The following is a 17,260-nucleotide window of genomic DNA, read 5'->3' on the forward strand; positions in this document are numbered from 1 at the left end:
GAAACGTCATATTGATTCCTTTTTATGTCTTAACATGTGAAGAAATTGACAATAAAGCTACTTGAAACTTTTACTGTGCTTTCAGATTTTATGCATAGCCTTGAAGTTTTTTTGCGTCAGGTCAATTTTTATACAGTATAGGCGATGCAGAAAACATTGGCAAAGCTGCAGCATGCGTTGCTGTAAGAAAAGTGTAGGCTATTGGCGCTTAAACAGCTGAGGAATCAATTCATCATATTCACTGGCCATGTCCCAGCAATGAAATCAAAGAGGGATTTACACATAGGCCTACATGCATATACACATTTATAGTACATGATATAAGCGCTTTCAGTAGGCCTACATAAACCCTCATAAGTGCCTATGAATTTGTATCAATTAAATACTCTTTGGCCTTGTTTTTATACTTATTTTGAAAGAGTTATGATTGAGATATCATGTATTTTCGCTAGCAAGATCTCATTCAATGATTCATTTCCATTAAGCCTACTGCCAGCAGGCACATTTAAAGAAATGTGATCTGATTGATTGGGGGATAAGGCACTCAAGATGAGCCTATACATTTTACCAAAATACGCATTTAGTTTATCGGCAATTTTTTGCCAAGCTGCCTGCTTTGCTCTGGCAGTGGTGGCAGAGTTTGACATAGCCATGATAATATGCTCATTGTCTTCGTAGAGACTCATTATAATAGTTTGCTCAGATGGTGAGAATATCACGGCTCTCTCTTTCGTCTTTTCCGCCATCATATCGTTAGAAAATCACGGTTTTGGTGTGATTTTTGAAGTAGGACGTGCTTGTTCACTTGCCCTGATAAGTTTAGCCTGAAATTAACCACATGATTTGGATGCGGATCAGCCGTCGATGAACCGATATTTGCGGTTCTCAGTTAGCTCGCTAATGTTAACCGGCTAACGGGACAATTGATTAACTTAGCTTCAACCCTTACGACGAACGGGCCCCCGGTTGCTGCCTCCTTCCGCTTCTTTCCCCGTATTTGAACAGGAAAATACACAAATTCAGCGATATTGGCTATAAAAATCATTGGAATCATCCAATAATTATATTTCTATCACAGATCAGGGGACAAATATTAATATTATTTTTATTATTCGTTTTTTACATTTCATGATGACACAGGGGAGGCACTGCCTCCCTTGCCTCCCCTGACCACACGTCACTGCACACCACATAGGTAAAATGAAAAATTGAACATTACAGAGAAAACACAAATACAAAATATAGCTGCAAGCAGTGATGCGGGTTTCTCCGCAAAATGGCAAAATATGATAAACATGTACACTGTAGAAGATCGAGACTTGGACAACAAGAGAGCAAAACTACTTCATGTTTGGCCAACAACAATAGGCTGAACGGGGATTTGAACTTGTGAGCATAAGGTTACAAGTCAGTCTCTCTAGCCTCTCCACACCGACCGCTGCAATTTTATGATTAGTAAGGGCCGACTATTAACTTTTCATAGGATATTGAAACTGTTCTTGAGTTGATCTCTTTCCAGATTCTCAGTCAATGCATAACTAACAATAGTCATGTGGGCAAGTAGGCTAGGGCAGAGCTCATTCAACTCCTTGCGAGAATAACCCGTAACAGTGCAGCAGCCGACTCTCTGCTCACATTAAACTACACAACATGCACAATCAGGGTGACCAACAAGATTATATTAACTAACCAACAAAAACATTACAAACATCTAAATGAACAAACACAACAAGTGAAATCCCTCGCAAGGCTGTTGTAACCAAACAATTTTCCACAAGTCTTTGGTTTTTTGACATGCCAAACTGCATGGGTACCCAAGGGTGCTGACGCTGATTATCTAGCTGTGCTCCGACTGCGTGATATGAGTACGTTTTTGGTCAGCTTTGGGACAAAGGTTAAGAAACGGTTGACATTTCAAGGTGAAATTGCATGAAATTGCGCATACTATTTCAGAAGGATGTCTGCCTGTTTAACTAAACAAGTAATCAAAATTATGACAGCCCAAAAGACTGCCTGGATTCGAACTTGTGACCTTGCACTTTGTAGGACACCGTTTCAACCCATTGAGCTACCCTCAAGGAGAATGATAATATGTGGTCAGTTACTGTACAAAAAAAGGAAGACGTTTCTCCTGTAACACGAATTGTTTGATTCGGCCAAAGTTCAAACAGCTGTAATTCAATGATCTTTTGACATATCAAGGTGAAATTGCGCATGGTACTTCAGAACAATGTCATCCTGTTAACTAAACAGATAATCAAATTTAAGACGGGCTAGATGACTGTGGCTGGATTCGAACCTACAACCTTATACTTTGCAGGTCGCCGTCCCAGCCCAGTGAGCTATTCTCAGTGTTAAATATTGTCTCGTTCAGTTACTGTATAAAAAAGTAAGCTGTTTCTCCTGTGGTAAGCATTGTCAGATTCAGCCAAAGTTGCTCTAATTCAATAATATTTTGACATACCAAGGTGAAATTGTTTACGGTACGTCAGAGTGATGTCTTCTTGAACCCAATTAGGTTTGAAAAACCATCAGTCAAAATTATATTTGATTTATTGACACAAGGATATTGGGGCAATGTGGACATTTACATAAATACACTTCTTTCAGCCATTTTGTATAGCATTTCTTATTCCATGTCACTTTAGATACAAACATCAATTTTACACATCTGTACAACATTTCAAGTCAATTTGACCTTTTTTATAAGAGTAGATGAATTTTGAAGGTTTTCCCAAGTTTTCACTATACAGGAAAAACCATCATGGGTGGTTCAACCTCATAGGTCCGGATGTTCCCCATTAGAAATGAGGCATGTACACAAAGTTTCAGAAGAATTGGAGCAATGGGGTGGAAATGCCATCCCTTTGAAAATTGGACTTTAGGGCGTGGCCTGTGGCGCCCCCTACAGTCGAAGGTGTCCAATATTTGGTGTGGGGATACCGACGATGTAGTCTCACTGTGCCAAATTAGAAAATGAGTTACCAATAGCATATTGAGTTATTGTGGCGCAAGTAGAATAATAATAATAAATATAACTGCAAGCAGTAATGGCGGATTCCTCCAAACATTGCGAACCAGAGGGTATCGAGTACACGCAGCAAGTTTGGTGTGAATCCATCAAAGATTTGCTGAGATACAACCCAACTTCCTGTTTGCTGGCTTAATGGCACATTTTGATTGCCTGTAGCGGGCAAACGGTTTCGAAAATAAAAAAAACCATGTGAAGCTTTTGTGAGGCTTGGTCTGAAGATAATATCTGCCAAATTTGGTGAAGATTGGACAACATTTGTAGGAGGAGTAGAGAAAAAAGTTTTTCAATTAATTCAGAATTCGAGAACTCGTCAATGGGAGGGAGGGAAGATGTTACAATAGAGGAGAAATGGAGGGGGATAGGGAGCAGAGGTTGCGCCGGAAAGTTACGAGGGGAGGGGAGGTGGGAGGGGTTGGAGGGAGAGAGACAGAGAATTGGATAAAGTAGTGATCAGAAATGTGCAGTGGGGTTACAGAGGTTAAGTCAGTGATACAGTTACGTGTCAGGACGAGGTCTAGCTGTTTGCCTGCCTTGTGGGTCGCCGGTGTGCTCAGCAGCGTCAGGTCAAAGGAGGTCAGGAGAGACAAGAAGTTGACAGCCTGCGTTCCTTGGAGGTGGATGTTGAAGTCCCCAAGGACTATCAGGGGGGTTCCATCATCCGGGAGGACGCTGAGGAGCATGTCCAGCTCCTCCACAAAGTCAGTTAGCGGTCCTGGTGGGCGATAAAGAACAATTAAGCATGCTTTGATAGGATCAGTTAGCATAACATAATGATGTTCAAATGATTTGGCAGTAACAGAGAGTGGTGTGGATGTGTATTTAATATGTGAGGAAAGAAGCAAACCTGTCCCACCACCTCGCCCGGTTGAGCGGGGTGAGTGAGTAAATGAGTGGTTGACGGAGAGAGCAGCTGGAGTTGCAGTGTTCTCTGCGCGGATCCACGTGTCTGTCAGCGCAACGGCATGAAGAGAAGCCTGGGATGCAAACGCCGGGATGAAGTCTGCCTTGTTCACAGCAGACTGGCAGTTCCAGAGCCTTAAAGAGAAAGGTCAGATGGAGAAGAACTGGATAGGTAGTAAAGGTTAGAAGTTGACCGAATATACTTTGTGACATATCTACGTCTACGGGTAGTGTAATGAACAGGAATGCTAAGGAAACACATGCTAGCTATGAATAAGTTCTAGGTATAATATAATCTGATTATGAATATGAATAGGTTGATACTTATCAGAAGAGGTGATCCTCATCGTCGGCCTTCCTCGGTGGACTCCGCAGGTAGACTTCTTTGTCTTTGTTCGACTGGGTGTTTGTGCGACGAGGCTGCCAGATGAGGCTGCCTCTGTAGTGCTAACCGCTTTAAATATGCTAACGCGCAGATACGCTTTGATCACTCGCAGTCAATGCAGCGCTCTCGGTGTTCACTCCAGTAGGATGCAATACGCTCTCAGCTGATTCCAGGCGGCTACGACTTTTAAACCAAATTCTACAACGCCCCCAATTACTGTCAGACAAAAGAATACTCTGAGTACCCTGAAACCAAAAATGACTCACTGGCTAGCTACTCCTTGACCAGTTTGAACTGGTTATCTAACTGCTGACCCTTTAGCTCTACCCAAAAGACTAAGTTTTAGCTAAACTCGATAATATACTACAGCCTTGATCACTTGCAGTCAATGCAGCGCTCTCGGTGTTCACTCCAGTAGGACGCTATACGCTCTCAGGGCTAGTAATCAGAAGGTTGCTGGTTCGATTCCCGGCAGTGAAAAATTATGTTGTGTCCTTGGGCAAGGCACTTCACCCTACTTACCTCGGGGGGAATGTCCCTGTACTTACTGTAAGTCGCTCTGGATAAGAGCGTCTGCTAAATGACTAAATGTAAATGTAAACTTCAGGTTCAACCCAGGGTTTTCTGTACTACGACGGTGTATCACTTGTTACAGGGGTAGGTCGCCATGGTAACACATGCTGAACGCCTAACCTGGTCGGGAGCAGGAGGAGACAAAACCCTTTTGCATTCCCTCATGAGTATCTTTTTGAAAGATATAGATTCTCAGCAGAGGGATTTACGTATCTTTGCCAGCTTCTTGAGCCGTATGTTGCCAATGCGACACATCGAAGCCAACCTCCACTTGAGAAAGTAAATGGCACAGGGTTCCCGCGGGTTCTTAAAAAGTCTTAAATTATGAACTTTAAATTTAAGGCCTTAAAACGTCTTAAAAACGTCCATATTTTCATCCGAGGTCTTAAATTTCATTTAGTCGGGTCTTAAAAAGGTTTTACCCTCGTTAATTTCCAGAAACGCAGGCTGCAGAAAGTTGTTACAAGGTAGCAAAAAACTATTGTCGTAGCCTACAAAGCGAGTCATTGCTACAAACAAAACCAGCAGAACGCTGACCACCGATGTGTTGTATTTATTTCTGGAGGATAGCCTATCGGTGTTGGTACGTACGCGGTGATAAAACTACAAATCCCGTGATAACTGCAATACCTGCATGCAAAATATGTCTGCGCTTCCTCAGAGTTTGTTAAAATTCGGCTCCGTGTGGAAAATGGGAAAGTTTACTTTCAACAAGACATGAGTTGCGTTCGACATGAACCGACATCATGCAGTGCCGCAGCCGGCTGCAGACGACGCCGGCGCTGCATGAAGTCGAACGCACCTATGGTTAGATCACAGCGATTTCCGCTGTTGGTTACAAACAGTACCCAGCTCCAGGTACGAGGCTCGCTGCAAACTTTGCCCCAAAAATATTCAATTTGGTTACTAATGTGATTGCTTTATCTGTAAATTAAATTCATGCTTTTTTTATTGAATTACACCAATAGAAATGTTGCTATTTTTTTTAAGAATGTCTTTTGATTAAATATTTTTGGGGTAATGCGTTGTGTAGGTCTTAATTTTCAATCTTCATGGTCTTACAATGTCTTAAAAAGGTCTTAAATTTGACTAACTGAAACCTGCAAGAACCCTGTGGCATATTTGATCAACATTCAGCAACCACATATAGCATACATACTGGCGTATGACTATTAGTTTCACTGTTACCTCTGTATGGCACAGTGGGACGACAGTGGGTGGTGGCAGCAACACCACTGTATTTCCTGTCACTGCAGAGAACAGTAATACATTTCACTATTTCACTCCTACAATATTCATAAATAATTGTTGAATGAACATGGTCACAGAGATGACTTGAAACATATGCCTGGGTTTCCGAGCTGCTGCCACCAGAGTCTGAATAAATTCCCCCTTCCACTCCTTCCATCATGGGGCAACCCTGATAGCTGGGGGGCCAGTTCCTCAGCAGGAGTGAACTCCTGCAGAGGAGGCCCCCCCCCCCCCCCAGTTTTCTTTGCCTAATTTTCCTTCCTGTTAGCTGCAAGCAATGTCATTGTTCTATAGGCCCTTTGTAGCTATACCAATATCCTACAAAAGGGACTGACTCAGGCAATTCAGCTTTGTACTTGTTGGCCTTCAAATATGTGCAAGTATGGCCTACTGCTACTTATTGTTTAGAATTATGGTTTTATATTTATTTTTTATTTGCTCCCACGATCGTTTGCCACTGCCAGGGTTACAACTAAAATAATACAGCAACAAAAGTTAAGTTATGGAATGCACATGTGTAATTATGGTCACATCTTGTGCCTGGGCGATATCAATAAGTCTTGTAGTTTACGCATTTACAGCGTCTGCTATTTTCTGCCAGTCTGGCAGCAGCGACTTTGTTGATTTATGTCTGTATTATATGTCTGTATTCCTGATATGTTTGTATTACAATATTTCACCAGGGCTCTGAAGTGTCACACATTGAGCATGATAGTCACTTATTTCGGTCTTTTGTCACGCCCTTCCGCAACACATTGTATTTCTCACGCAAATTTTTTAAATTTGTAATATATTTAAAATGCCGCAGCACCCAACCAAAATTCCACTGGCCGCGCCACTCTCACTATGGAAGCACCGGCAGTCAAGCGCGTCTCCCCTGGAGTTCTTTGTCTAGCCTGCCACTTATCAGCCAATCAAAAAAAAGAAAGGGTCAATACAATAGCCAATCGGAAAATAGCACCATTGTATCTGGGTACGATTCAATGAAACAACCAATGGGGGAAAAAAAGCATTACCTCTAATTTTTTATGATTGCTACGTCTTCCGAAAGTTTTGTTCACCTACAAAGCAAACCGCTGTAGCTAGAGCATCACTTTGAGCAGTCATGATCTCTTGTTTTAATGTTACAACAAATTCACAACTTGTTTGACACAAACAATGACAACTTGACTGCTGTTAGAAAATGTTTCCCAGATAATTAGCATCCGTTTTTCATGGGTCTCTTAACCAACAATTTTACAGCCTGTTCACTGACAACACCTGCTCAGAACAAGTCATTCATAGATGTAGCCGGTGTGTATCGGTGAACCTCACTCCTCAAGTAATTAAAGGGCCACCCGCATCAATAAAATGCTAGCTTTTTGTTGGCGTAGTTGGTAGGGGTGGCGCCTAGAATGTCAGAGGTGGCAGGTTCGAACCCAGTGCGGTACGAACACAGCTCCGATACCATTGACTTTTAAAATAATGTCATATTTTATAATTAATTAAGCAATGAATTAATACATTTTGACCCCCTGACGGGGAGGGGAGAGAATGTCACTCTTGCCTGTTTTCAAAACTTGAGAGCCCTGCATTGACTAGAGGGCATGGCTGATGTTTGTCTATACCGTAGCTTAGAAGATCCCTGTGCAGTTCAACCCTCGACACATTTGCGCGAACCATTTCACCAAGGACGGTTTTGAAAACCTGGGACAATGTAAAGCAGGATTTGCTATGACTCTGTTGCTGAAAAGAGGTGCGTTCCGGCTTATGTTCATCATAACCGCAAGTTGTAGTATGATTTTGTCGGTAACAGTTATTAACAATGCTAACGTATCCTGTATCTAGCACCTGCCTTTCTCCAGTTCTTTCAAATGGATAATCTAGACAGGCGTTAGCAATATGCTAGACTGCTATTTGTTTTCTGGCTATTTTTTCGGATGCTTCCCTTCTAATGCTGACTACAGCTAGTCTAGCTAGTCATTTGCTAAGTAAGGTATGTTGATGTGTTTAGAAACATATTTAGCATTCTACCTATGCTAGATAGGCTACAGGAGAAGTTAGCATTGCTAATAGGCTAACTGTTAGCGACAAAATCATACTTACAGCTTGCGTTTGTGATGAGCATACAGTTGGAACAGTACCTCTTTTCAGCAACAGGGGCTTAGCAGATCTTTCTTTAAATTGTCCAAGGTTTTCATTTAAAGCTGTCTTTGGTGAAATGGTTCAAGCAAATGAATACATGTGTCAAACTTCACAATGATCTTCTAATAGAAAAACATCAGCCATGCCCGTCGAGTGTCTGCCCAGACGTATGTGTGCTATCTGGGTAGTGTTTGAGATCCTGGGCCAGAACACCAGAGGGCTGGTCTGTATAAATGTTGGGGCGTGACAAAGGTGATGCCTCATTTGTGACGTCACAAATACAGCATTTTCAAAACCAATCGTTTTACAGCTGCAGTTTCAAGTTGTCAATGAACTTTGAGGTTCACTGTATGTTCATTTTACCCACAAACTGTTGTTATTCAACTATGACAAGGTAAAATCGGTCAATCAATTACCCCTTAAAGGTCTGATCCTAGAATCGCCCCTGCTAAAGACAATGTTTCTGAAATAAACCCTTCAATGCTGCCAATTCAGTTTGTGTTGGAATGTGAAGAGTTTAAGGTCACATGACATGCTGTTTTTGGATGCTTTTATATAGTTCAAGTACAAGTCTTTTATTTGTCAGGTACACAAAACAACACAAGGTCAGACTGGGCACTGAAATTCTTAAGACAAGACAACGCCGACACCTGGCATAACATAACATATAAGTACACAGAACATAATTTACATCTATGCTGAGCTTAAATAAGTGAAACTTCCTAAGTATATAGATAGCAGTAAATAATCAACTATACTAACCCTAATACTAAAACTTCCTAAATATACAGATAACAATAAATAATACACTATACTAACCCTAAATGCACATAAAGCCTATTACAACCCTATAACCTATTCTAACCTAGGTGGAGTACAGTACAATAGTGCAAAATTGCAGATCAGTGACTATGTCAATGACCATACAGGAGCCTGATGGCGAAGTACAGTGAGGTACAGTAGTGCAATGTTACTGATAGTGTAACCAGTAGCTGAAAGTGACAGTGTTTAAAGTGACTAGTGTGCAGTGAATCAATGTCCATATCAGTGTCCATTTAGAAGCCTGATGGCCCTTGGGAAGAAACTGTTGTCCAGTCTGCCGACCGGATGCCGCGGTAACGCCTGCCAGAAGGCAAATCTTTTGGAATCCTGCCAGCTTTCCTGAGGCAATGTGTGTGGTAGGTGTCCCTTAGGGCAGGGAGCTTCCTGCCAATGATGAACTCAGCAGAACGGACCACACTTCATAGGGCCTTGCGGTCCCTGTCTGTGCAGATCCCATACCACACTGTTATGCAACCAGTCAGAATGCTCTCTATAGTGCATCTGTAAAAGTTAGTGAGGATGACTGAGTCCATACCAAACCTCTTCAGTCTCCTCAGGAAGTAGAGGCGTTTACGGGCTGCTTTGACCACCTTGTCCGTGTGAACAGACCAGGTGAGGTCGTTGCTGATGTTCTCCCTGAGAAACTTGAAGCAGCTGACCTTCTCCACTTCAGATCCGTTGATGAGTAGGGGTGCAAGCTCCTCCTCCTGCCGCCTCCAATAGTCCACAATCATCTCCTTGGTCTTGCTGTTGTTGAGAGAGAGGTTATTGTCCTGACACCATGATGTCAGGGTGTCAACCATATAGGCCTTAGTGGTCCCCTAGTACTGTATCTGAAGTCTCTTTCCCGAAATTCAGCTTTGGTGCATAATTACAGCCACTACGAGCAGTCCCACAATGAGCTTTCCTCAAGACACGCTGTTTCTGTGTCAGTAGCTTTAAATGCTAATGAGGAGGAGAGGCGGCACCATGCGCTAATGTTTACAATGGATGTATCGCAATGGCTCGTAGCCCCGTTGCTGTAAGATGCCTCAAATTTGCAGTTTCCCATCTGATCACCCTGGTTTGCAGAGGTGCACACTTATAGTAATTTCAATGAGGGGAAAGGCGGATATTGTGCGCGCCATAACACCAACAACAGAACGGTTGTTCAAATAACAAAGAAGTGTACAACACTCGCCGTTACAGCATGTGTATTCACACACAGACTTGATACTATCTACCTTTACATTAGCGACAGTAACTCAGCTGTTAGCTGCAGAGCTAATGTTACAGCCATGTTCTAAGGGTAGCAAGCTCGGTAACCGTAAAGCAACAAAATGATATAGCATTTGTTAACTTACTTGTCTGAGGTTTGTAGCTGGACCAATGAGAGTTAGTGCTGATCCAGAATTTTATTTCAGCAAGGCCAGCTTTGTATTAGCTCAAGTTGAGGAAACAGTCTTGGCTGAAATGTTTAGCGCAGACATTGGGAAGTTGTGTTGGCGCATTTCAAGAGAAAATAAAATTAAGACACTGGGTCTTCAGAGGCTAGGATGAAGGAACTGTAAAAAGATTTTTCTTTGTACATCCAAACTTTGATTTTCCTTTGTACATCCAAACTGAGCAAATGTAATGCTTCATTCGTTTGCAAGCCATGATGTCTCTCAAGGATAAAAACATTTGCATGGTCGTAGGTCAGTTTCTGTAGAAATTTCTAGCCACTGGGGGATCAAAGGCAGGCTAGGGGAACTCATATTAATGTTAAATAACCTCCTAAAGTTAAGTTGTCATGTTATGTGACCTTTAAATGAAAAAAAATCGCCTTTTGTCACCCTATCAGAATTTTGCAGCCTCCGTTGTTGGGAGGAAAATACTATGCAGCTCTGTGATTGGTGGTCCAGCTATGAATTTACAGAGGGCCGATTAATTGTAGTGCCATGAAAGACTAATTTCCATTGACAGTAAAATTGACTAATCATATCTTCCCTCTAATGGGTGGGCTTTGTTAGAACTAACTTTATGACAAGTTCTGCCCGCTGTGGGGAACGCAATCACAAACTAATCAAATGTAGCTGCAGGCAGCAATGGCGGGATCCTCCTCAACATTGCAAACTTTTGCAAAATTTACATGATACAGACATGTATTTCATACATGTACACAACATTTCAGTGAGAGTTGGAGCAATAGCTGATTTTAAGTCATTTTTAGAAATTCGTCACAAATTGTCACTGTAGAGAGAAATCCATGCTGCTGACATTATGGGTTCTTGAGACTTTTTTGGTCCCCATGAGCAATAAGGCATGCGTACCAACTTTCAGACATCTTAGCCTGACAGGGTCAAAATGCCACCCTTTTGAAAGTGACAACTTTGAAGCGTGTTCTGTAAGGCCATCTGTCCTCTGGTCAGGACCATCATGCAGAGATCCATTCTTAAAAAGCTTTGACAAGCTTAATGAAAGTGAGGATACACTTTACTAAAGGAAGTGTGTGTAGGTAATGTACTACTACTGCTGGCTCTGCCCACACACTTTCCCCATCCATGCTGTTTCCCTCTTTCCCAGCGCTGGTCATGCCAAGGCATAAATGCAACGGCCGCATGAGGATTAGAAGTAGCCCAAAAAACATACCCCACAGAGTGACACTGTTTTCAAAATTCCACAAGACTGGTTAGAAAACCATGGCAATAGGAACTCTCCCTGAATTGACCTTTCTCTTGAATCTCAGTCAAAACACAACAGTCAAGAATCATAAGGGCAAATGGACCAAGGTAGAGCTAATGTCCAGCTGCTTGCAAGTTTACCTTGTGAAGGTATAGCAGCCTGATAATACTTTTACATATTCATACTCTCTGATCCGATTAAATTGCACAACATGCATAATCACGGTGACCCAACAGGATTATCTTAAATAACAAACAATAACATTACACACATCTACGATGTGTATACGAACACAATAACAAATACAATGTCAGAAATCCCTCACACGGCTGTTGTAACCAAACTATTTTCCATACCTCTTTGCGTTTTTTGGTATGCCGCACTGCATGCTGGGTACCCAAGGGCGCTGACGCTACAATATTTATCAAGCTGTCTTCCGACTGCATAATATGACAAGATGCTCGTGATGCGCTTGTAAGATAAAAAGTCTGCACATAGACGAGACAAAAGTGCTTTGCGGGTCGAAATTCACTCAACGGAACTGTCTTTTGAGATTCTCATTCCACCTGTTTGAAATGATTTGCAACACATCTTAAATTAGCTTGACTTTTAGCCTGACACGGACCAGGCTAGTTCAGAGGTAGAAGTTTCCTTGGTTACTTAGCTAGAAACTAGAATAAGCCACCTTAATGGAATGGAACTCTTGCTGAAATAAGCGAGACTTGTTGAAATAAGTCTGGCTTTTGCTTAATCTACGTTGATGGAACACAGTTCTGCCTGATTAGCAAGCTATTTTTATTAATGTTTTGTTAGTGATTGACTGGTAATGTAAGATAGCTAAAAACAACGTTAGTTAGCTTGGCTAAACTTGTTTTCATAGCAAGAGAAATCAACAAATCAGATAAATCAAACTTTAGTCAGAAAGGGATGGTTGTGGGAACATATACAGTAAAGGTGAAATGGTACACATCTTTCTGCCTTGAAGCTGCGTGGACATCCTCATTGTTTGTAAACACAAGAACCCATCTATATGTAAAGATAACATCGAAGCTGGCAATTTGGGCTAATCCGACTGCTGTGTTTTTTTTACACCATATGTACGCTGACTGTGTAATGGAGTCAAAGAACTTGCTAAATGAATTAAATGTCTGTTAAATGTCAAATCCAACTAAAAGAGACCCTTATGGAAGGAAAATATATTGCAGTATATTGGAAAATATCATGTGATATATTAAGCAATATATGTCCATATATGGGATTTAATATTTATATTGTACAATACATTGCAACATATTCAACCTGAAAATATAATAAATGTGTTTATATATCCCAAAATATATGCAATTTTATATCTATAAATACCACCATGATGTATTCTGATTTATATGATAAAATGTATTGTTAATATATGCAAAGATATAGTGTCACATGTATGTTTAATATATGGTAGAATATATTTTAAAAATATGTAAAAAAAATCTAGCTGCAAGCAGCAATGGCGGATTCCTCCTTCAAAATGGCAAAATATTGTAAAATTGACCAAATAGAGTTACACCGGGATTACCCAGAAAACTAGAAACTGTTTTGTAAAAAAAAAAGATTCCTACCGTATTTCGAATAAACGCTGCGGCGTTTATTAAATAAAGTTCATTTTTGGTGCAGCGTTTATTCGAGAGCGGCGTTTAATTAGTAAAAGAGATTTCGTGAATTGTAGCTTCAGTGCAACGATAAACAACTTTGTTGCTGGCATTTTGACAAATGAATCATGCAGCTAAAAAGGCAGGTTTCATTTACTACTGCAGATCTCACCAGGCCCCTCAACCGTCAGTCAAAATTATTGAGTGTTGAGCTTAGCGAGGCGCAGGGAAATGTATTTATGATGTACAATACACGTTAAGGGTTGCTACGATATGTTTTCATGAAAACTACATCCTGCACATAGTTTACAATATCTAACCTTGGTGCTGCCTTAGCCTATAGGCCTATTCGTGCATTTTATGACGTTTAATAGCCATGTCTAAATGCATTTAATTAGGCTATACCAGACAGTAAACGTTATGTGATTAGCATTAGCCTACCCTGGTGGCCGAGTTTCACACTCATTGCTGTTGGGCTGGGGGTCAGACGTAGCGTCCTCTTGAACACTCTACGCCACAAATCCAAATGAAGATAATTTTTCCAGCTTTGCCACGTTTTCATCCTGCTCTTTGCGTTTGTGCCACTTCCTGCTGCCACTTTTGTGTTTAAAGGGCATGGGGTAGCCTACTTATCGCTTACTCAACACGCAATGCAACACAACACAACAGGTTGGGAAACAATAGCAACATGTGTGGGTGGGCGGGCTATAACAATATTACCCAGACATCCTTGCTATTTTTCGGTATCAATATTACTTAATAAAAACAAGATTCGTTTCATTCAGCAAAAGGCAAGTGAGGCAAAATGAATTATTTGCTGTTGTTTAGACTGACTAAAATGTTTATTGGGCAGGTGATAGCTCATAATTATAAATCACTTATACCTAAATTGAAAAATGTTTGCGAATTGATGGGACTGGATCATATTTATTTCTTTCAGTGTTTTGAGCGGAACGAGGGGCCCGGTCTGTTCTTCAGTGTGAAAGCAGATGGTTTGGCCGAAAATGTTGTCTCACTTCTACGATGAGATTGACGACGGGCCCCCTTTCGCTACGGGCCCTAGTGCAGCTGCACTCCCTGCACTCCCTATAGTTACGCTACTGCCTCCTTGTCTATTCTTTGTCTCTGAGTTCGGCAACTCCCTTTTTCATTAGCTATCAATTAGGCGTGCGTTGTGTAGAAATCTGAAGCAGCATGCCGAAACGTTCATACGCGTTAACTTTCAAACAGAAAGCTGTGCAGAAAGTTATGTAGTACATGTGTAATAAATACTGGGGTTGAATGTAACCAATTACATACGTTTTTTCAGATTTTTTGGGTGCGGTGTTCATTCGAGGGCGGCGTTTTACACAACGTTCATTTTTGGTGCGGCGTTTATTTGAGGGCAGCGTTTGTTCGAGGGCGGCATTTATTCGAAGAAATACGGTATGTGTGGAGTTGAACCTGGAATCCTTCGTTTACCAGCACAATCTCTCATCCAATTGAGCTCTTTCAAGATCTAGACTTTGCAGTGTTCAGTTACTGAATAATAAAATAAGACGTTTCTCCTATGACAATCATAGTCACATTGGGTCCAAGCTCAAACAGCTCTAATTCAGTCATATTTTCACATATCAAGGTGAAACTTTGCAGGGTAGTTCAGGGGGAAGTCACCTTAAGCCTATTCCTGACGGGGGGATCCTAATTATATGGAAAGATAAATTCAATATATGTACAAATGTGTTCAATATATTGTGGTATTTATTTTAATTATAGGTAAAATTACATAGAAAAATATTAGAAATATATATTGACAATGATCGCTTCCAGCAAATTTATTTTGAATTGGCCATTTCCCCCTAAATAAATGTAAATCTTACAGTATTTATGTTTTTTGGGGGCACATTTTCAATAAGCAGGTACTGTTTGAATCGGGATTCCATTTGATACCGCCGTTGACAACCTTATTGTAATACCTTCTAGATGGCTGAGCGGTTAGGGAATCAGGCTATTAATTAGGTTTCCGGTTCGATTCCCGGCAGGTTATTTATGAATACATAATTGCATATATTTTGGGATATATAACCACATATGATATATTAATGTACCATATATTGCAATATATGGAAACGGCAATCATTGCTGTATTCTGCAATATATTACAATATGTTACGTGAATATATATATTATAGTTTATAATATATTAGTAATATATTTATCATCAATATATTATCCCATGTATTTCCATATAGCATATATTGGTCAATGTAGTGGAAAATAATATATTACAATATATTAAAATGTAAAATGAAAATGACACAACAATCCTCCTCCTGCACCATATTTAGCTTACCCCACGTCAGACAGCTACAGGGATAGGATACAAGTTCACATTCAAGTCTTTATTGTCAGATGCACAAAACACACAAGCCGGTGCGAGGACAAAAAATCGCTTTTGAGAGATAATATGTTATAGTGTTTGCAGAATGACCGGTCAATCTGTAGGCTAAATGTACCAACACAACATCATTATGCACAATTACCGTGAATCGTGCCTCAAGGGCTGGCTCAAATAATGCTTAATGACCAACACAATTTCATGAAGGCCTTAATGCTGTGTGCGTATGTATTGTGATTTTTTCCAACAAGTAATTGGGGTCAGAGGGCCAATATTTAAGAGTCATGGTTTGCTACTGAACCACAGAAATACTCTTAGAACTAGTCTCCAAATTCTATATGCACTATTTATATGGCCCTTTGGAGAAAAGCTTTTACTAATTGAAATAACTAATGACTGATTCTTCTTTTGCCTCCCTCCGCCTGTTTTGTCTCCCTAGGTCTCCCTGCTTAGAGACAAGCTGGGTGTATTTGAAGCAGAGGTGTTGGGACTCAAGCAGGCCTTGGGGGAACTCAGCATGGGTGGAGGTGGGGGAGTTGAGGCCATTGGGGGAGGTGAAAGTGGGAGCAGGGGAACATCCAGGACAAGGGGGGGGCTTCCCTCCCCACACAGCCCACAAGAGGCCTCTGCCTTCTCTTATCCAGCACTCCCTCCACCTCCTGTGCCACCTCCAGATGCCATGCTAAGCCTCCAGAGTGATGAGGCTAAAGTCCAGCAGCGCCAGGAGGCCCACCAGCATCAAGAGGCCCACCAGCGTCAGGAGGCCCATATTCACCATGGCCAGGAGGCCTCATGGGAAGAGGCAGGGGACCTGCGCAGGCAGCTCGAGCGCCTTCAGGGCGAGCTTCGTCTGGAACGGCAACAGCGCGAGCGGCAGGCACTCAACTTTAAGAAGGAGCGCCACACATGGATGGATGAAAAGGAACGTGTGCTCAAATACCAAGCACAGCTGCAGCTTAGCTACGTAGAGACGCTGCAGAAGAACCAGGCTCTGGAGCTCCGTGTGGGGCAACTGGGGGGCAGGCTCAGCACTTCTTCCTCCATTACCAACACCCACTCTACCTCCACCTCTTCGCCACCCCCAGGACTGGCTCTGGGCCCCATTCCCCTGCCTGCCCCTGCCACCCCTTTGCCCACCCTCTCTTTGTCCCTCTCCCCACCTCCCATCACTCCCGAGGACAAAAAGCCCCCCTCCCTCCACCAGCTGGCTCCTCCCTGGCCTGTTTCCACCCGTCTGGAGAGGATAGAATCCACCGAGATCTAACTTCTAGAATGAATGGTTTTACACTTCAATTAAATTCATATCAAGCATTCTCTTCATACCATAAACCTACCACTGTTAAACAAAGCTGTCGTAACAGAATGTATTCAGTGCTACTAAATAGCACTCCTGATTACTACTTACTACCCTGGAGTGGTCCTAGGACGCACTGCACTATGGGATGACGTAGAATGGGGCATAAAGGATTTTGGGCTAAACAGAGTGGGAGTTTTTGGAAGGGGGTTGGGGGTAT

At 41.7% G+C, this 17,260-nt stretch overlaps 1 protein-coding gene across 1 annotated transcript in view; it reads left to right on the forward strand.

The window, feature by feature from the left end:
• Positions 1-17,010, forward strand: part of lzts3a (leucine zipper, putative tumor suppressor family member 3a) — a 31,540-nt gene extending 14,530 nt beyond the window's left edge. The window contains exon 6 of the mRNA XM_084687196.1: positions 16,186-17,010. Within this exon, the coding sequence (XP_084543322.1) occupies positions 16,186-17,010 (825 nt within the window). The remainder of the gene's footprint in view (positions 1-16,185) is intronic.
• Positions 17,011-17,260: the final 250 nt, after the last annotated feature.

Source organism: Hypomesus nipponensis, chromosome 22 (genome assembly GCF_054491055.1).
Source record: "Hypomesus nipponensis isolate SF chromosome 22, ASM5449105v1, whole genome shotgun sequence".
NCBI classification, from domain to species: Eukaryota; Metazoa; Chordata; class Actinopteri; order Osmeriformes; family Osmeridae; genus Hypomesus; species Hypomesus nipponensis.